Genomic DNA, 21,056 nt, shown 5'->3' on the forward strand with positions numbered 1-21,056 from the left:
AGATTGCAGTTAATGGGACTGCTGCTATGGATAAATTGCAGGTAGATATTTGCTTTAGATTTTTTGGAAAGAGATCTAGAATGTTAGTTTCTAGGAAAAACTATTGAATCATTATTATTATTATTATTATTATTTTATGTTATTTATTTTTGACAGAGAGAGAGAGAGAGAATGTGAGCGGGGAAGGGGCAGAGAGACAGGGGGGCGGACAGAGGATCCAAAGTGGGCTCTGTGCTGAGAGCAGAGAGCCCAATGCAGGGCTCGAACTCACTGAGCTGAAGTTGGAAGCTTAATCGACTGAGCCACCCAGGTGCTCTTAGTGAATCATTATTGGATACTTTTTTCTACCTCAGCAATGAAGGATTTTTCTTTTTATATAAATCCGATTTTATTTGTTTTTAATTTATATCTTGTTTATTTTTTTATTTTTAGGTTTTGGAGAGAGCACGCACAAGCCAGGGAGAGTGGGGGGTTGAAGTGGAGTGAGAGAAAGAGAGAGATTTATTTTGAGAGAGACAGAGATGGTATGGGGGGGGGGGAGGCACAGAGAGAGAGAGAGAGAGAGAGAGAGAGAGAGAGAGAATCCCAAGCAGGCTCCGTGTTCAGTGCAGAGCCCGACAGGAGGCTCAATCAACTCTGGGATTCTGACTGAGCCAAAATCAAGAGTCGGATGTTCAACCTACTGAGCCATCCAGGTGTACCTATGACAATCAGATTTTAGACAAAACATTTCAGTGTGATAGACAAATACATTGAAGGAGTATTAAAGTGGGGGAGATATAGAAAGAAATTAAGGTATAGATACATAAAATCATATAACACTTAGTGTATACCAGTCAGTGTTGTAAGTACTTTACATGTAATCAATTCTTTTAATCTGTCTGACAGTTCTGTGAAAGAGATACTATTAGTAAAAGTAGCCTGTATCAGTTAACTTAATTTGTTTGGCTAAGGGAGTTTGCAAACTATGGCTGGCAAACCAAATCCTGCCTCTGCTACTTATTTTTGTACAGCCTGTGAGCTGAGCTGAGCATGGTTTTTACAATTTTTAATGGTTGAAAAAGCAAAAGAATATTTTGTAAAATTTGATTTTAAAAAATTGCATGAAATTCAATGTCCGTAAAATTTTAGGAACAGAAACAACCTATTTCTTTTCACATTGGGTTTTTTTAATCATCTTTTTTTTTTTAAGTTTTTATTTAAAAATTCCAGTTAACATACAGTGTAATACTAGTTTCAGGTGTACAGTATAGTGATTCAACACTTAAATACATCACCCTGTGCTTATCACAAGTACACTCCTTAATCTCCATCACCTATTTAACCACAAACCTGTTTCTTGGTTTGCCTCTCTCTTTTTCCCCCTTTGCTCATTTGTTTCTTAAATTCCACATATGAGTGAAATTGTACAGTATTTGTCTTTCTTTGGCTTATTTCACTTAGCATAATACTCTCTAGCTTCATCTGTGTCCTTGCAAATGGCTTTTACATATTGTTTATTGTTGTTTTCTTGCTACAGAAACTCTTAAGGTTAGCAAAACCTAAAATATTTACTTTCTGGCTCATTACAGAAAGTTTGCTTACCCCCTGGTCTAGGTAAATAGGGGAGGAGATATGATTAAAATAAAAGGTGGGGCGCCTGGGTGGCTCACTTGGTTAAGTGTCCAACTCCTGGTTTTGGCTCAGGTCATGATCTGTCTCACAGTCCTTGAGTTTGAGCACTGCATTGGCTCTTCGCTGACAGTGTGGGAGCCTGCTTGGGATTCTCTCCCACTCTCTGTGCCTCCTCCCACCTCCCATACCATCTCTGTCTCTCTCAAAATAAATCAATAAACTTAAAACAAATTGTTTAAAAATAAAAGGTAATAAAATTAATATAGATGCAAAAGAATGTGTCTTCATTAGAACATACCAGGAAGACTAGTTATATAATGAATAAGTCAGCTGTATTTTCTTCTTGAAAAATTTTTTAGAAATCTTCAACAGAAGCTTAACTGTAATGAAAAATGCTTGCTTATTTCAAAATGTTGGACTGACATCTTTTTCCTATTAATATCTCTTCAAGGTATATCTGAGGAGTCTTGTAAATATGTATATTATGTTGTTTGTTTTTGTTTTTTTTTTGAGAGAGAAAGAAAGTGCATGTGTGTGTGCTCGCGCGCATGTGGAGGGGAGGGGCAGAGGAAGAAAGAGAATCTTAAGCAGGTTCCGTGCCCAGGGTGAAGCCCAATGGAGGAATCCATCTCAAGACTGAGATCATGACCTGAGCCGAAATCAAGGGTTAGATGCTTAACAGACTGAACCACCCAGGCGCCCCTTGTAAATATTTTTTTGAATTTGAGTGGCAGTTGGAATTATCAATTAAATCTGAGTACCTGGACCTTGTAATTTGATTTTTGCCGTTAGAGCCCAGATATCATTTTCTGACACTGATGATTTCTTGATGAAATATTCATAATTTTGCTTTTGACCCTCTAGGACTGGCTGTGGTTTATACTGTTGAGGGTATGGTTCTCTACTGAGGATGTGCATCAGAATCACTTGGAGACATTTAAAAAATTTAGATGCCTCCTCAGAATCTCTGGATAAGGCCCTTTACCATAATTATCTTTAGGAAATTCTTCAAGTGGTTCTAATGTACACTCCTGGTTACTTCCTTCTTCAACTTTTTTAATAAGTCCAATTTGACAAAAATATGTGTGTGACATTTATTGTTCTGTTTCCCATAGATGTTTTTCAATCTAAAGAATCATTGTCTAAACTGATACAAACTTGCAGAGGTCAGTGGCATCCATTTGTTGAATTCATTTTCTTTTGATGTTACTTAATCATGTAATAGAATGCAAGTTGAAAGATATTTATATTAGAGAGCAAGAAGTATAATTCAGTATTCTTCATTTTTATAAGATATTTATTTGGCATCATGGAATCCCAGAGATTCTGGAAATAATGAATTTGATAAAGTAAAACACAACTTACAGGAAACAAACATTTTTAAGAGGAATAATTTATTTATATTTGAGAACCATTTTGTTTTGTCAGTGTTCTTATCAGGCTGTGTGTCTGTAAAATAACCATATAAATAGATGTTTTTGTTTTCATTTAAGTAAATTTACAAGAAAAAAAATGACCCACAAATCTCTAAAATCATATTAAAACAAGAAATGTTTGTCTTTTTTCACATTCCCTTTTACTGTTGATAGGCATGCACTGTTGTACCATACAGAACAGCTGGTTTGCGATGAAAAGCACTGGAAACTATATACAATAAAATCCAAGTAAATCAGAATTTGTTTCTTTGGAACCTTCAGCTGTTCAAAGTGGCTACATGCCTTAAGTCAAAGAAGAGAAGGAAACCTTTATTTGTTTGTTTGTTTATTTATTTAAATGCTTATTTATTAGAGAGAGAGAGAGGGAGTACCAGCAAAGCCTGGGAGGGGCAGAGAGAGAGGAAGACACAGAATCTGAAACAGGCTCCAGGCTCTGGGCTGTCAGCACAGAGCCCGATGTGGGACTCAAACCCACGAACCGTGAGATCATGACCTGAGTCAAAGTTGGACACGTAACCGACTGAGCCACCCAGGTGCTCTGGAAACTTTTTTTTAATCCGTGAAGAAGCAGTATTAGAGCACTCATCAACGAGTAAATACTGCTCTGATGAAGGTTATATCTAGCATGTTTGATGGGTGTGCCATGGGAATGTGAAGATGCATCCTGATCAATGTCCATAAAGGGAGAACTAAGAAATGGTGAGGGAGACAGGCCAAGAAAGAAGAAACCGGGAGGAAAAAAAAGAGGAAGCATCAGCAGTAATGAGATGGTGCTTATAAATTCTAATGGTAGTGAATATCAAAAACTTCGTGGAGAGTATGATGAAAATAAAGAGGGGGTAGGATGAGTTCTCAGTTACCTATTTTGCATGTCAATAGCCCTTATTTGGATATCTTTCTTGTTTGTTGTAGGTTGGAAGCAGTTTTTTACTTTTGGTAACCCTTGAAGGTTTTAATTTGCCTGGAGGGTATCCAGGGTGTAGAGTTTGAGCACTGTGAGGGGTGAAGAATATTCATTCAAGTGGAGTTCATTGACCAAGTCTATAATAATAAAGGCTGCTATATTACAACAGAACTGAGGATATGGGGATATATTAGGATACTCCAGAGAAAGAGAACCAACAGAATGTTATATATATGTTTAAAAGGAAAAAGTAACAATCTCTCTCTGTGTGTCTCTGTCTCTCTGTCTCTGACTCTTGGGGGGGGGGGGTTGGTTAGATTTTAAGGAATTGGCTTACATGATTGTGAAGGTTGGCAAGTCCAGAATTTACAGGGTAGGCTGCCTGGATGGAGATCCGGGAAAAGTTCAGTTGCATCTAGAGTCCAAAGACAGTCTGCTGTCAAAATTCCCTCTTCTTCAGGGGTAATGTAGGTCTTTTCTCCTCAGGTGTTCAACTGCTTGGATGAAACCCATCTACATTATGAGGTTGGGGGGAGTGGGTAATCTGCTTTACTCAAAGTCAGCTGATTTAAATGTTAATCTCGTCTAAAAAATGCCTTCATAGCAATATCTAAACAAGTGCTTGACCAAATATCTGGGTACTGTGGCCTGGCCAAGTTGACACATAAAATTAACCATCACGGGAGGTATAATAGAAACCATCTCATAGCATGATTTCAGTCTTGTAGTGACAAGCAAAAAACAAAGGCAAAAAAGATTGATCCTAAGATGGGCATCTAGATATGATTTATATTGTGTTACTTAAGTCTAAGTCTGTTGGATTTCAAAGTTGAAAAACTATTTCTGCTTTGTTTCTTTAGATTCATAATCTAGCTATGGAGCATCTATTTGCAACACTTGCCTTTAATATTAGAGTTACTAGGGTTGAGATTGGTAGGAATAATTTTCAGTGAAAAAGTGGTATCTTAATTATTGGCCAAAGGCTAACTGAAAAATGCAAGATATTTTATATGTACCCAGATACTTATCTGATAAGTGATTTAAATCTTTCAAATTGAGATGTAGTTGTTGGCTGTAACTGATAGAAAGTGAGGAGGTGGTGTAGCTGTTTGAAGACTTTTACTTTTTCAGTGAACTGTGTGCCTGAGCTTAGTCTGTCCCTCAGTGATGAATCAACCTAGTCTTGTTTTTGTTATGGCCTGCCAACACTAAGTCCCAATGAATCATGGGCCTCCAGGCTGAAGCAGAGTAAGAACAAGTAGACATTAAAGCCCAGATGTTTGATTAAAAACAATCAGTGGTCTAATATTTTCAAATTGTGGGCATGGGAGAAGCTTTATACTTAATTTTTCACACAGAGCACAAGATACTGCAAGGAATTAAAATTTTGGTTAATTTTACCACCTTCATTTTTATTAGAAAATGATTTCAGAACTCTAGAAACTTATCTCTGTAGATGGGAAAGTAAGGAAATTATAAAGATTGATTTAAGGAAATGAAGGTCCTCTTAGGTCCTTTTTATATGTGATCTCATGGATTTAAACTATATACTGGGGTATTTTTCAGCATATTCAGTGCATTGACTTCATAGATAAGTTTATTTCTTTTTTAATTATTTGCATTGCTGTATAGCACTAATGATGCAATTTTAAGTATTTTTACCTAGAATAATACTCAGACTCAAATATTGAGAATTTAAAGAAACATATAATCTGGTATTAAGTCTGATGTCGTGTTAAGGAGCATCATCATGATAAAGTGATAATTTTCAGGAACACTCAAAATACCCACCACTAGTTCTTTAAGTGAGAGATGTTCCTTCTTTTAGCCCATACCATGGGAACTGTGCAAATCAAAACACATATGTATGTTCTGATAGGTTAGTTACACATAGATCAGAATGATTTGGATGGTGCAGACAGTTCAGAGACAGCGAGGGGAAAAGAACATGGCACAAGTGAAAAAAAAATTGTTTTCCAGAGGGCAAGACCGTGTGTGTTTTGGGAGAGGATTGTTTCAGTTTTCATTTCTCAAAATTTATAGAACATCAGTCATGTGGCACTAACCAGATCATACACATTCTTCATTATACTGTATAAAATTGTCAAAAATTAAGTAACAAATGAAAAGATGGTCAACGTCGCTCCTTATCAGGGAAATACAAATCAAAACCACACTCAGATATCACCTCATGCCAGTCAGAGTGGCCAAAATGAACAAATCAGGAGACTATAGATGCTGGAGAGCATGTGGAGAAACGGGAACCCTCTTGCACTGTTGGTGGGAATGCAAATTGGTGCAGCCGCTCTAGAAAGCAGTGGGGAGGTTCCTCAGAAAATTAAAAATAGACCTACCCTATGACCCAGCAATAGCACTGCTAGGAATTTATCCAAGGGATACAGGAGTACTGATGCATAGGGGCACTTGTACCCCAATGTTTATAGCAGCACTCTCAACAATAAGCCAAATTATGGAAAGAGCATAAATGTCCATCAACTGATGAGTGGATAAAGAAATTGTGGTTTATATACACAATGGAATACTACGTGGCAATGAGAAAGAATGAAATATGGCCTTTTGTAGCAACATGGATGGAACTGGAGAGTGTGATGCTAAGTGAAATAAGCCATACAGAGAAAGACAGATACCATATGGTTTCACTCTTATGTGGATCCTGAGAAACTTAATAGAAACCCATGGGGGAGGGGAAGAAAAAAAAAAAAAAAGAGGTTAGAGTGGGAGAGAGCCAAAGCATAAGAGACTGTTAAAAACTGAGAACAAACTGAGGGTTGATGGGGGGTGGGAGGGAGGGGAGGGTGGGTGATGGGTATTGAGGAGGGCACCTTTTGGGATGGGCACTGGGTGTTGTATGGAAACCAATTTGACAATAAATTTCATATATTAAAATAAATAAATAAATAAAACTAAAAAAAAAAAATTAAGTAACAAGAAAGAACTTTGATAAGAAAACTTGTGTCATGGGGCACCTGGGTGGCTCAGTTGGTTGGGTGTCTGACTCCTGGTTTTGGCTCAGGTCATGGTCCCAGCTTGGTGGGATCTAGCCCCTTGCCGGGCTCCACACTGAGCATGGAGCCTGCTTAAGGTATTCATTCTCTCTCTCTCTCTCTCTCTCCCCCTCCCCCTCCTCCTTCTCTCTCCCCCCACCCTTCCTCTCCCCCTCTGTCCCTCTCCCCTGCTCTCTCTCTCTCTAAAATAAAATTAAAAAAAACTTTAAAAACCAGTTTATTAAGTAGGAACATTATGACATACAACATGAATAGACGACTTGATGTCTTTTTTGTTGGATGCCGGTTATCCTGTGCTCTTTAAAAAACCTTGGTCCGATTCTTTTGAAACATAATATGTGGCCAGCATAACTAAGAAAGTAGCTTTTAGTTTTCTAAGTCAAATTGAGATCTTAATTCATTAAATTATAGACAATAATTTTTTCATCCTTTTTTACCACCTTGTAAAAAAAAAAAGGTTAGCTTTATTTTGCTTAATTGAATTATTGTGTACGAAATCTATGTAAGGATATTAGGATAAAATGATAAAAATAGTTGTAAGTATCAAGACGGGCATATTTGTAATATGAAATAGTAACACAGTTTAATAAAATATCTTACGTCCCATTATTGACTTTGAGAAAAATTCTATTTTTTGTTACTTTGCTATAAACCTAATGATTTGTAGAGTACCATGTAGCATGCAGTTAATTGGGAAACAACAAATTTTATTGAACTCGTGAAAATTAACTGTTGTGCAAAGGTACTCAGTAAATCTTGATTGACAGTAGTTTCTGCCTTGCTTCATTGCTGTATGTGGACAATATTGTTTGGATTAGGATTAAGAGCTATAATTTAATATGTGCTATTCAAGCAAGGTAGATAATCTGCTAACCCTTTTTAAATAAAGCATTGTCAAGTGACAATTTCATGAGAGCAGGAGCCACTGGAGCCAGCTGGAGCCATACTCCAGTTACTGTAGTATATGACTTTGGTGGCTCTCCTTTTTTTTTTTTTTTTTTTTTTTAAGTTTATTTACTTTGAAAGAGAGCTGCGGAGGGGTGGAGAGAGGGACAGAGAGAGAATCCTAAGCAGGCTCCATACTGCCAGCACAAAGCCTGATGCAGGGCTTGAACTCAAGAACTGTGAGATCATGACCTGAGCTGAAATCAAGAGTTGGATGCTTAACCGAGTGGGCCACCCAGGTGCCCCTTTTTGGTGGCTCTGCTAAACTCTTAGATCTACATATAATAATAAATAAATCTGATGATTTCTACTTTTTATGTTAATGTGTACTGTTATTTTTATGTTTTCCCTTACACACATCCTTTATTTTCTGTATTTTCCTATTTCATAAACTCAGGGTTCGTAGGTAACAATGTACAAAATAAATTCTTAATGAAATAGGTCATAAAGCTTGTTTAGATAAGTGTGAAACCTATGTTGTTAACACATGGAAACTGAAAAAGAAAATAATGTATTTTTTAATGTTTGTTTATTTTTAAAATTTGAAAGTTATGTTGAGAGAGAGGCAGAGAGAGCGAGCTGGGAAGGGGGCAGAGAGAGTGACAGACTGCATTGACAGTGCAAGCCTGGGCTCGAACCCAGGAACCATGAGATCGTGACCTGAGTTGAAACCAAGAGCTTAACCAACTGAGCCACCCAGGTGCCCCTCCCCCTTTCCTCTTTCTTTGGTGAGGTACTTAACACAGGCAGTAAACATTTTTGCCTAGGAGAGTTGCATTTGTGTAGTAGATAAGCAGGTGTAACATTAGAATATACAATGGTTAAGAATTCTTCATTCCAAAAAACCTACTGAAGCTTCAGTTTCTAGTGCTTAGGCAACACAGATCCCATCTCTAAGAACGTCTGGATATTGACATGCAAATGAATAAATGAGACTCCTCTTTGAAATATGTTTGTAATATATACAAGTAGCTTAGAAGGGATTATTGAAGTGCTGCCAAAATACATTTCAAAATGTTAAGTCTTTTCATTCATTATGTTGACTTTTAGAAGGATTTGTAAACTGCCTTAAAATGCATAGTAATAGTTTATATGTGCTTCTTTGAGGGAAGAGGTCTTGACTTTATTGACACTCCCTCCCCTCCAAAAAAAAAAAAAAAGATTAAGAATTCTTTTACCAGGTGGTATGAAAATATTGCTTGGTTTATTTGTACTGTTGGTTATAAGTATGGATTGTTCATTGCAACATATTCTAAACTGTTTTGCTCCATTTGAAAACCATTTATTTGTGTTGTCATGTGGTATTTTGCAATTATATATTAAAATATTACGCTGAAAGTTAACAGAAGGTAAATCAGAAATACTTTATATTCTTAGGTATAATAGCTCAATTACACTTGTGATTTCTGATAGCCATATATTATATATGTAGGAAATTGATAGAGGATGAAATAAGTAGATGTTATCTACTTATTTCTGGGAATGTTAGATGAATTACTCAGGGTTATAGAGTTGATGACAGACTTAAACCCACATCTTCTTAATATGCATCTAGTGCTCATCATATTCATTGTCTCTCTTTACCATTTGTCATCAATACTTACCTTGTGATAAAAAAGTTATTAACATATAGTTAATAATAACATAAAGATAATAATAGCTAATAACAAATTAGGAAGTCTTAGATTTAATCATCCTATTTTGTATTCTCTGATTACAGCCTTCGGGTGTTCTCCCAGAATATAGAGACCTCTGCTTTCTTGATCCCTCTACTCTCAATTTGCCTTTCCTGTTTTCAGTTTCTGTACAATGCAGTTTAAGCTCTTAGATCCATTATTTTGACTCTCATCATCCATTCATCGCACAAACCTAGCAGACCCTCAACCCAACCCTGGATCTCTAAATGTGTGATTTTGTGTCTTCAGGCAGAGCTTATATATTTGCTAAACAAGAATCACATACCTTTGTAGATGAGGACCACTAAAAATTCAGTCTCCAATCTAAAAAAATGTACTTCCTATTCCATTTCTTTGTCCTCATTCTTCACAGCAGCTGTTTCAAGTCTCTAAACTTAATGCTTTCTTTCTTACTACCCCTATTCAGCAAATGACCTTACTTCCTATTTACTCAAAATATAATAAAACATATTTGCATCTATTTTTGAGAGAAAGTGTGAGCAGGGGAGGGGCAGAGAGAGAGGGAGACACGGAATCCGAAGCAGGCTCCAGGCTCTGAACTGTCAGCACAAAGCCCAACGCGGGGCTTGAACTCACCAACTGTGAGATCATGACCTGAGCTGAAGTCGAACACTTGACCAACTGAGCCACCCAGGCGCCCCTCCTTTCTTTCTAACACAGTGGAAGAGGCGACCCATCTGTATGTGTAAGACTTCTCCTTGTGGGATCTCATTCCTTTCTCATCCTCTTCCCTTAGTTTCTTGTTTCATTAAGTATTCCCCTCTTCTGGTTTTAAAAACAGACTTTATTATAGAACATGTCAGTACATAAATAAAGTTAGAGAATACTGTAATGAATCCTCTTTGTACCATTACCCAGCTTCAACAGTTACCAACCAAGATCAGTCGTGTTTCCTGTATCTTCCATGCACACTCTTTCCACCCCAGTTTTTTTTTTTTTTTAAGATTTTATTTTTAAGTAATCTCTACACCCAGTGTGGGGCTCAAACTCACAACCTCGAGATTAAGAGCCACATGCTCCACTGACTAATAAGCAAGCTAGGTGTCCCACCACTCACATTTTTTCATGCATATTCCAGACATAACATTTTATTGATAAATTTTTTGTTGTAGATTTCTAAAAGATTTTTAAAAATAAGCACAATACCACATTGACTCTTGAAAAATTCATAATTATTCTTTAATATCATCAGACATCCATCCAGTGTTCATTGTCCCCCAATTTTTGTTCATTGATTTGCAGGTTTTTTTTAAGTTTATCATTTATTTGAGAGAGCGAGTGAGCACAAGCGGGAAAAGGGCAGAGAGAGAGGGAGACAGAATCCCAAGCAGGCTCTGCGCCATCAGCACAGAACCTAATGCAGGACTCAAACTCACAAACTGTGAGATCATGACCTGACCCAAGATCAAGGGTTGGATACTTAACCGACTCCACTACCCAGGCACCCCAGCAGTTGCTTACTCTTCAGTTTTTTTAAAATCCAGATATAAATAAGGTCTGTAAATTGCACTTGGTTGATATGTCACTTGTGTCTTTTAATCTATAGGTTTCCCTTTTGACTTTTTTTCTTCCTTTCCTTGGAATTTGAGAAAACTGGGTCATTTATTTTATAAGACTTTTTACAGTATTTTATAAGGCTTCACAGCTATTGGTGGTTATATCCCCATGATGTCTTTAACATATTCCTCTTTCCTCTGTACTTCTTGCAAATAGATGGTTGGAGCCAGAGACTTAAACAGATTCAGATTTGATTTGAAGCAAGAATATTTTATAGGTGGTTTAGTGTTATTTTGTCAAGGGATACATCGTGTCTGGTTGTCTGTTTGCCTTTGGTTGATTAGGGGGTGAAAATATTGATATTAAAATTCTTCATTCCCTTCTTCATTTCTCCTGTGTCATTTTTTCCTCCACCAGTAGCATTTAAGCATCTCATTTGCTTGAGAAAAACTCCTTTTCAGCATTTCCAGCTATTTCTAAGATAACTTATTTATGGTACTATCTTTACTTCATCTCCCTCATCAGCTAATTTAAACATGGTTTCTGCATGTTAAACCATATCCTTATCATTTTACTGAAACCATTCTCATCAAGGTTATCAGAGCTCTAGTCTGAATGGAGCAGACCCATTTCAGACCTTATTTTGCTTAATAGTTGGATACTTTTGGATACTGTTGATTGCCTCTTCTTCATGAAATACTCCCTTGGCTTCTGTGACATACTCTCTCCTGTTTTTATTTTTTCCTCTTTGACTCCTTCTCTTAGCCTCGGTTGTAGACTTTTTTTTTTTTTTTTTTTTTAAGTGTTGGTGTTGTTCCGCCTGGCTCTACTAGTCCCTCTGCTCATCTAGCTCTATGCGTTCTCCGTGGGTCCTCCATTGTCATGGGCTTCAGTTATACCATCCCTAAGCTGATAAGTACCAGACCTTTTTTTTTTTGTAGGTCAGTTCTCTTCAGGGCAGACTTGTTTGTACTACTCCCTACTAAAAATCTCAGGCACCTTGGAATCAACATACCGAAAATGGAGTAAGTCCTACTTTCCTCATCCCCTCACACACAGGAATTTGCTGTTCAACTTAGTTCTAAGCCAGAAATCTCTGCAAGTTATCCTTGACTCCTTGCCTGACCTTTCTCACCTTCTTGCTACCCACATCTAGTCACCAATCCTGTAAGACCTGGTAAATGATTTAAATCCATCTAATTCTCTTCATTCACTACTGCTATGCTACTGTGAATCTCCATCATCTATCACCTTCATTACTGTAAGTCTCCTGTCTGGTCTCTTCCTTTCCTGTCTTTTAGGTCCATTCTTCACTATATAAGCAAGAATAGTTTTTATGAAAAACTTACCTAAAGGCACCCCATTGTGGGGCGCCTGGGTGACTCAATTGGTTAAGCCTTTGACTTCAGCTCAGGCCATGATCTTGTGGTCCATTGAGTTCGAGCCCCATGTCGGGCTCTGTGCTGACAGTTCAGAGCCTGGAGCCTGCTTTGGATTCTGTGTCTCTATCTCTCTCCGCCCCTCCCATGCTCACGCTCTCTGTCTCTCTGTCTCTCTGTGTCTGTCTCTCTCGCAAAGATAAATAAACATTAAAATTTTTTTAAAAAGCTGTCCATTGCCCTGAGGATAAATGTAAAGAAGACCTAAGCTTGTTTTGTGATATACACCCTGCTTACCTTCTCAGCTTCATCCTGAATCATCTCTCCCTATGTGGTAATACTTGTCCTGCTTTTTGTACTATGTCAGCTGCCTGTATCTTGGCTGACTGTTCCAGTAGACTGTGAACTTCTTGAGGGTAAAGACCAAGTATTTTACCTTATTAAACCTGGTGCCTGGTACATAGTAAGTGTTTGGCAAATGTTGAATTAATAAGTTGTGCAGGGCACAATTACACGTTCAGTGATTTGTTTGTGCCTTGGTTTTATTGTTATTAGATCATCCTAGTATTCCAGAAGTATTGTTATTCATGTACATTGATAGGGTTTATTGGCTAGAGGTGGTCTCTCCATCATTAAACTGGACCTGTGGGTTACCATTGTCCCAGATAATAGAAGCCTGTAGGCAGTTCAGATACTTGCCACCATCAGAAAAGCCTCACCCTAACACGAGTTCCTAGATATGCTTGGCTTGGTGAGGGTTAATACTTAGAAAAGTGAGGCTTAAATAGTTAGAAGTTGTTAAATACCAAAGAGAGATAGTTTTCTGGGTTGTCCATTGTGTTTGGTTCTCATTCCACTACTTATTGCTGACATTAGTCATATTTTTTCTGGATTTAAACAGATGTGGTGGTTTTCAGCTGTCATTTTAGCCAGCTGATCTCTAGGTTGGAAGAATCATAAAAGATGATAAAATAAATTCCAGATTATATATACTAGAATTGCTAAACAGAGAAGGACCTTCATCAAAGTCAGTAGCTACCATTGGGAACATCTGAGCACTCACTTTTTGACTCGGGGCTTGTATTTAAAACCAGGGTTTGGGGGCGCCTGGGTGGTGCAGTCGGTTAAGCATCTGACTTCAGCCAGGTCACGATCTCACGGTCCGTGAGTTCGAGCCCCGCGTCAGGCTCTGGGCTGATGGCTCGGAGCCTGGAGCCTGTTTCCGATTCTGTGTCTCCCTCTCTCTCTGTCCCTCCCCCGTTCATGCTCTGTCTCTCTCTGTCCCAAAAATAAATAAACGTTGAAAAAAAATTTTAAAAAAATAAATAAATAAATAAAACCAGGGTTTGTTCTCATTTTTCCTCCTTGACTGGCTTGTTTGCCACTATATATATCCCCTGCGCATGGAATAGTGTGGCTGGCATGGTATGAAAAAGGTACTCAAGAAATGGTCTCTTCTGTCCATGATTTGTCTCTTGATAGGTGGTCCCGCAGGCCTTTCATTAGATGTTAATTTCATTTTATTTAGAGGATGATTTCCTGTTTCTTTTTTCTTTAATTGTTTTTAATGTTTATTTATTTTTGAGAGACAGCATGAGCTGGGGAAGGGCAGAGAGAGAGAGGGAAACATAGAACATGAAGCAGCCTCCAGGCTCTGAGCTGTCAGCACAGAGCCCGACGCGGGGCATGAACTCACGAGCCACGAGATCATGACCTGAGCCGAAGTTGGACGCCCAACCAACTGAGCCACCCAGGCGCCCCTGATTTCCTGTTTCTTTAAAAAAAATTTTTTTTTTAATGTTTATTTATTTTTTGAGACAGAGACTGAGTGCCAGCGGGGGAGGGCAGAGAGAGAGGGAAACACAGAATCTGAATGAAGCAGGCTCCAGGCTCCGAGCTGTCAACAGAGAGCCAGAGCTGGGCTCAAACCCACGAACTGTGAGATCATGACCTGAGCCAAAGTTGGACGCTTAACCATCTGAGCCAACCAGGCGCCCCTCAAATATATTTTCTAAATACAGTGGAAATTCTGTCTAGCTGTTTTTGTACAGTGTGATAAATTAAATGAAACTTGTTTTGTAAAATAGGAAACTTGAAGAATAATTTTTTAAGAAGTAATTCTTTGATTTTTCTTAACTTTCACCTACATTTACTCTGATTGAACTGATTACAATACTTTTTAGATGTTAAGTAGAAATTGATTTTATTTTGTTACAAATATAAAGGAAAGACTCTGAAATATTGGGTAATATTATCCAAAAACTAGGTTAGAGAAATTGAATTACTATGTGAGTACATAGACTCTAGGGGGTAGTCCATTAAGGTTTTTGTTGTTGTTCTTGTTTTTTAAGTTTATTTATTTATTTGAGAGACAGCCCAAGTGGGAGAGGGGTAGAGGGAAGGAGAATGAATCCCAAGCAGGCTCCGCCCCACCAGCGCAGAGCCCAGTGCAGGGCTTGAACTCATGAAACGGTGAGATCATGACCTGAGCCGAAACCAAGAGTCAGATGCTTAACTGACTGAGCCATCCAGGTACCCCTAAAACACGTGCCTCTAAAGAACACAAAATAAGTTGAAATAAAATTAAATTGTTTCTTCCATTAAATGCATTAGTTAAGAGGGCATGTGATTGCTAAGTAATTTACATTATAAATAATATCAACTAAGATTATTAGTGACTAATACTCAGTCTTGAAGATTATCAGTTACGGTTAACTTCTTTGGCTTGTGGACATTGAAATCCTTTTTTCAGATTATGTGTTTTTTGTAAATTAGAATTTGTATTTTTTTTGTCTTTTTTAAGATTTTATTTTTAAGTAATCTCTACACCCAACATTGGGCTTGAACCTATAACCCCAAGATTAAGAGTCACATGTTCCACCACACACCCTGATTTTTTTACTTTGAGGGAGAATTATAGTCTGGAGAAGTTATATGTTAATATTTGAATTTTAACAAAATTGATATCTATATTATCTGGCTGGTGACATCGTTGGGAATGGGTAAATTTGAAAATAGTGCTGTTTAAGCTCAGTAAAAAGATAGTTTAAAGTACGTACTAATATGATCATAACAAAACGTCCCCTACCATTCATTAGCATCACAGTAAATCGTCTTTGAAAGTATAAACTGCAAATAGTAATGCAGAAATAATTTAAATTCTAAGTGAAAGAAATTATCTTCTCTTTCTCTCTTTTTCTCCTTAGGTGGAATGAACCCTATTTGTTGACTATCTCCTGATTACTGGTTGGATTCACTTGTAAAAGAATCGTCTTCCCCTGTGTGGACGCCACTTAGTGGCATATTTAATTATAAATCCAGGGATCACAACGCTTTTTGATTTCCCAAAGGAGGGACATACCACTATATCAAAGAAGCTTGATACTACAGCCAAAATGGTGCTGTCCCAGAGACAACGAGATGAACTGTAAGTCTCTCTGTTTTGTGTTTTTAAAAAAATCCTTTCATAAAAGACAAAGTAGTAAGTTAAAATAACAGATTTGGGAGATCTATTCTTAGATTCCTAAAGTATTGTTAGTGTTCAGATACTGGTTTGGGCAGTTAAAACTGGGTCTTATTTTGAAATAGTGTTATTTACCCTTACGACTTCGTTGTGTAGAAGTTTAAAGCAGAACAGACAAGTAAGTTACTTGGGATAAGTTTTATCCTAAGCTTGTCTTAAATATGTTCAGTAGGAAGATAGAGGATTCAAAGCTCTTCTGAATTTTTTTTTGTCTAGAATCTGTGTATTCGGAAAATGAAAGCTTTTTTTGTTGTTGCTAATGCCTTTCCTTTGCCTTCTTGTATTTTTTATCTTTTATCAGCCAGTGGCTATTAGAGAATTTGATCTTTATGAGGTGGATAACATAGTATTAATGCAAATGCATTAATGAGAGCCATAAGATGATTTGACCACTGCTATTTTATAGTATCTTATAGCATCCCATATTTTATAGCATTCTATTTTTATAAGGTAAAGAATATAGAGGAGTACTTTAGCTTCATGTTCTAAATTTTTAAAAAAATTTTTCTGTGGCTTTTTATAAAACTTTAGTTGGAAATAATTTCAAATTTAGAGGTAAGTTGTAAGATTGGTACAAAGAATACTTAATTACATTTTATCCATTTCACTTGTTTTGTACCATTTTTGTACCATTTGTTTTATCATTTGCAATCTGCACCCGTGTGTGTGTGTGTGTGTGTGTGTGTGTGTGTGTGTGTGTACACGTGCAGTGTTTTTTCTTAAACCATTTGGGAGTAGGTTGCATACATTAAGGATCTTTACCCCAGGGGCACCTGGGTGGCTCAGTCGGCAAAGTATCCGACTCTTGATTTAGGCTCAGGTCATGATCTCACACTTGGTGACTTTGAGCCCCACATTGGGCCCCATGCTGGCAGTGCAGAGCCTGCCTGAGATTCTCTGTCTCTCTCACTCTCTCACTGCCCCTCCCATGCTTGCATGCTCGCTCTCTCTCTCTCTCTCTCAATAAATAAACTTAAAAAAAAAAAAAAAGGTCTTTATCCCAGATACTTGGGTGTGCAGTTCCTAAGATTAAGGATATTCTATAAAACCACAGGACAGTTAGCCATTTGTGTAAATTTAACATTGATACATTTATTGATTTAATCTGCTTTGCATATTCCAGTTTTGTCAATTGACCCAATAATGTCCTTATGGCAAAGTTTCCCTCTCATCCCCCACCTCTTTTCTCTCTAGTATATTCTCTAGTAACCCAGTCCAGGGTTAGGTAATGTACTTAGACATTTATTTGAATATCTCCTTAGTCCTTTTTTTTTTTTTTTTTTTTTTAATTTTTTTTATTTATTTTTGAGACAGAGAGAGACAGAGCATGAGCAGGGGAGGGGCAGAGAGAGAGGGAGACACAGAATCCAAAGCAGGCTCCAGGCTCTGAGCTGTCAGCACAGAGCCCGATGCGGGTCTCGAACTCATGGACTGTGAGATCATGCCTTGAGCCGAAGTCAGATGCTTAACTGACTGAGCCACCCAGGTGCCCCACTCTTTAGTCTTATTTAATCTGGAACATTTCCTCAACCTTTTTTTGTTGTTGAGGACGTTAATAGTTTTGAAGAATAGTTTTTGTTTTTTGGGTTTTTTTAATAGAGTGTTTCTCATTTTGTATCTAATGTTTCTTCATGATTAGATTCAGGGTATATATTCTTGGCCAGAAAACTACATAAGCAATTTGTCTTCTTAGGATATCATGTCTAGAGACGCATAATGTCTATCTGCCCCTCTGTAGTGATGCTAATTTTGATCCCTTAGTCAAGATGCCTGATTTCTCCACTGTATAGTGTATAGTTACTATTATTTACTTCTCCATAAATATAAGCAGACCATGCAAAACATTCTTATTTCCATCAAATATTCCCCCACTAGATTTAACATCCATGGATAATTCTTGCCTGAACCATTCTTTACTACAGTGGTTGCAAAGTGATGATATTCTTTACACAACCACTCATTCCACATTTACTAGTCATCACTCAGCATTTTACTGTAATCAAGGGACTTTTCTTCTACTCCTTTTTATTTACTTGTTCTTTCATTATTGGTATGAACTCCTCTAAATTTTCAGTAGCTCTTATCATTCATTACTTTTCTTATACTTTTGCTGTTTGAATATTCCAGACTTCCATAGGAGCCCCTTCAGTTGGCTCTTATATATGGCCCTGTCTGTGGGCACTTTCTTACTTTCTCGCATCACAAGGTGTTCCAGGCTTATTGTGCACCCATCCTGCATTAATCCTAGAATCAGTCATTGCTCCAATAAGCCTTGGTTTCTCTTAGTGAAGAATGGTATTAGACATCAAGTTATGGGTACTAAGTATACTTACTGGTACTGGGGTGTTTGCTTCTTGGTCCTTAAAGTAGACAGAACCAAGAAATATGTATTTGTAAACATATATACAGGTACCTTGGTACACATGTGTATTAAGGTTTCTCACTCTTGGCATTGTTAACGTGTTGGGCTGAATAATTCCTTGGTGTGGGATCTGTCCTGTACACTGCTGGTTGTTTAGCAACATCCTTGGCCTCTACCCAAGGATGCCTCTACTAAATGCCACAATAAAAATGTCTCCAGACATTGCCAACTCTCCTCTTGGCGGGGGAGGGAAAATCTCCCCCAGTTGAGAACCACTGATACACAAAGGCATGTACACATACTTATTTTAGAAATCATTAGGCTATCCTGATACTTCTAATTTTCAGTCTATTCTCACTATGTTGTTTCTTGTTTTCCTCCCTACCATATTTGTATCTTCTGTAGCAAGACCCTGTCTGCCAGCAATAGCAAGGCTTTGACTCATTTGCTCAATCCTGTAGTACTTCCAGAATAGTTTCAGAGTTGTTACACTCTTACTACACATCCTGGAAAGGGTTTAGAATTTGTATGTAGTTCTTTCTCTCCCCACCGCCCCCACCCCCCCCCCACCCCCATCCACTCTGCTGTGTTTGTAAATTACTTGGATTAGTTGGAAACTCGCCCTGGTTTCTCTCCCTCTTCCCATGGTTTTGTTATTCATTTGAAATGTAGTTGGGTTCATAGGTTCTAGTTTTTTTAGTTTTGTGTGTTTTGCATTTCCTCTGCCTTCCTATCCTTGTTAATTTAATATTTTGGATATTTAGAACATTATCTGTACAAAAATGTATACTCAGAAGTATTACTCTTCTGAATCCCTTCTAAGTTCCTCCCTCCTTGCCCCATGTAGGAACCAACTTCATGCATTGTTTAATAAAGATAAGAGAGATACATGTATGTTTTCTTGTTTCTCCTTTCTTAAGCAATAGGTAGCATACTATAAGTGCTCTTTTGCACCTGGCTTTTTTCAGTTAGCAGTATCTCCTGCAACTCACTCTGTATCAGTTCATAGAGATCCTCTTTTTTTTTCCCCCTTTTAACAGCTAGATAGTACTCTACTCTGTATATACCATAGTTTTTTCAACCATTCACCCATATTTTAACATTTAGGTAGTTTCCACTATTTTGTAATTAGAAATATTATAAGTAATAAATCTGCATATGTACTTTTGTGTTATTGAAGGTATGTCTGGTTTTTAGTCATTCTTGTTTCTAAGTCAGTTCAGACTTTTTTCTTCTAGATGCCTTGTGTGTGCCTTATTACCCTCATAATCAAGATTAATATTTAAACATTATGGCCAAAAATAGAGATTTTAATTTGAATAAAAATCAATTGATGAGAGAACCTAATTTCAGGTGGCTAAATTTATAGAGAATTTTAGGGAAGAATTGACCTAAAAGTGCTCATTAAGCAAAGAATATTTGTCTTAGATATAAATGTAAATTTAGGGAATTTACACTTAGGAATTTGGGGAATAGAAAAAATCTTGGAGTTTTTAGTAAGGAAATAAAATGATGGTTTTTGCTTTTTCTACCATTTTTGAAAGTATTATGGAATATATATTATGAGAGGCAGAAACAAATGTTTATATACTTCTTACAGGTAAGATACATTTTGGCATTCAGTTTGCCTTTGTAACATTTTAGCATTTCTAACAGGTTGGATACCAATTAGTATTAATTAATTTTGAGTAGTATTAATTAATTTTGAGAGAGGCAAAGAACAAAGAGGGGAGGGGCAGGGAGAGGGAGACATAGAATCCAAAGCAGGCTCCAAGCTCTGAGGTGTCAGCAGAGCCTGACGTGGGGCTCGAACTCACGAATCGTGAGATCATGACCTGAGCCGAAGTTGGACGCTTAACCGACTAAGCCACCCAGGTGCCCGTATTTATTTTTTCAATTTACATTCAAGTTAGCATGTAGTGCAACAATGATTTCAGGAGTAGATTCCTTAATGCCCCTTACCCACTTAGCCCATCCCTCCTCTCACAACCCTTCCAGTAACCCTCTGTTTGTTCTCCATATTTAAGAGGCTCTAATGTTTTTGTCCCCCTCCCCGTTTTTATATTATTTTTGCTTCCCTTCCCTTATGTTCATCTGTTTTGTATCTTAAAGTCCTCATATGAATGAAGTCATATGATATTTGTCTTTCTCTAATTTTGCTTAGGATAATACCTTCTAGTTCCATCCATGTAGTTGCAAATGGCAAAATTTCATTCTTTAATTGCCGAGTAATACTCCGTTGTATATGTATACCACATCTTCTTTATCCATTCATCCACGGACATTTAGGCTCTTTCCATACTTTGGCTATTGTTGATAGTGTTGCTGAAAACATTGGGGTGCATGTGCCCCTTCTATATCCCGTGGATAAATGCCTAGTAGTGCAATTGCTGGGTCGTAGGGTAGTTCGATTTTTAATTTTTTGAGGCACCTCCATACGGTTTTCCAGAGTGGCTGCACCAGCTTACATTCCCACCAGCAGCACAAAAGAGATTCTGTCTCTCCGCATCCTCGCCAACATCTGTTGTTGCCTGAGTTGTTAATGTTTGCCATTCTGACAGGTGTGAGGTGGTATCTCATTGTGGTTTTGATTTGCATTTCCCTGATGATGAGTGATGTTGAGCATGTTTTCATGTGTCAGTTGGGCATCTGGATGTCTTCTTTGGAGAAGTG

General features: G+C 37.6%; 1 protein-coding gene across 2 annotated transcripts in view; it reads left to right on the plus strand.

Moving 5' to 3' along the window:
- The window catches only part of PAFAH1B1 (platelet activating factor acetylhydrolase 1b regulatory subunit 1), a 76,076-nt gene that overhangs the window by 21,849 nt on the left and 33,171 nt on the right, over window positions 1–21,056 (plus strand). The window contains exons 1-2 of one of the 2 annotated variants that reach the window (XM_049636789.1): window positions 11,932–12,144; window positions 15,705–15,925. In XM_049636789.1, the coding sequence (XP_049492746.1) occupies window positions 15,894–15,925 (32 nt within the window). In that variant the 5' untranslated portion in view covers window positions 11,932–12,144; window positions 15,705–15,893. Of the gene's footprint in view, window positions 1–11,931; window positions 12,145–15,704; window positions 15,926–21,056 lie in introns of those variants that run through there. The other variant, XM_049636788.1, reaches the window with a different exon arrangement.

The sequence above is a fragment of the Panthera uncia genome, chromosome E1 (assembly GCF_023721935.1).
Source record: "Panthera uncia isolate 11264 chromosome E1, Puncia_PCG_1.0, whole genome shotgun sequence".
Taxonomy (NCBI): Eukaryota; Metazoa; Chordata; class Mammalia; order Carnivora; family Felidae; genus Panthera; species Panthera uncia.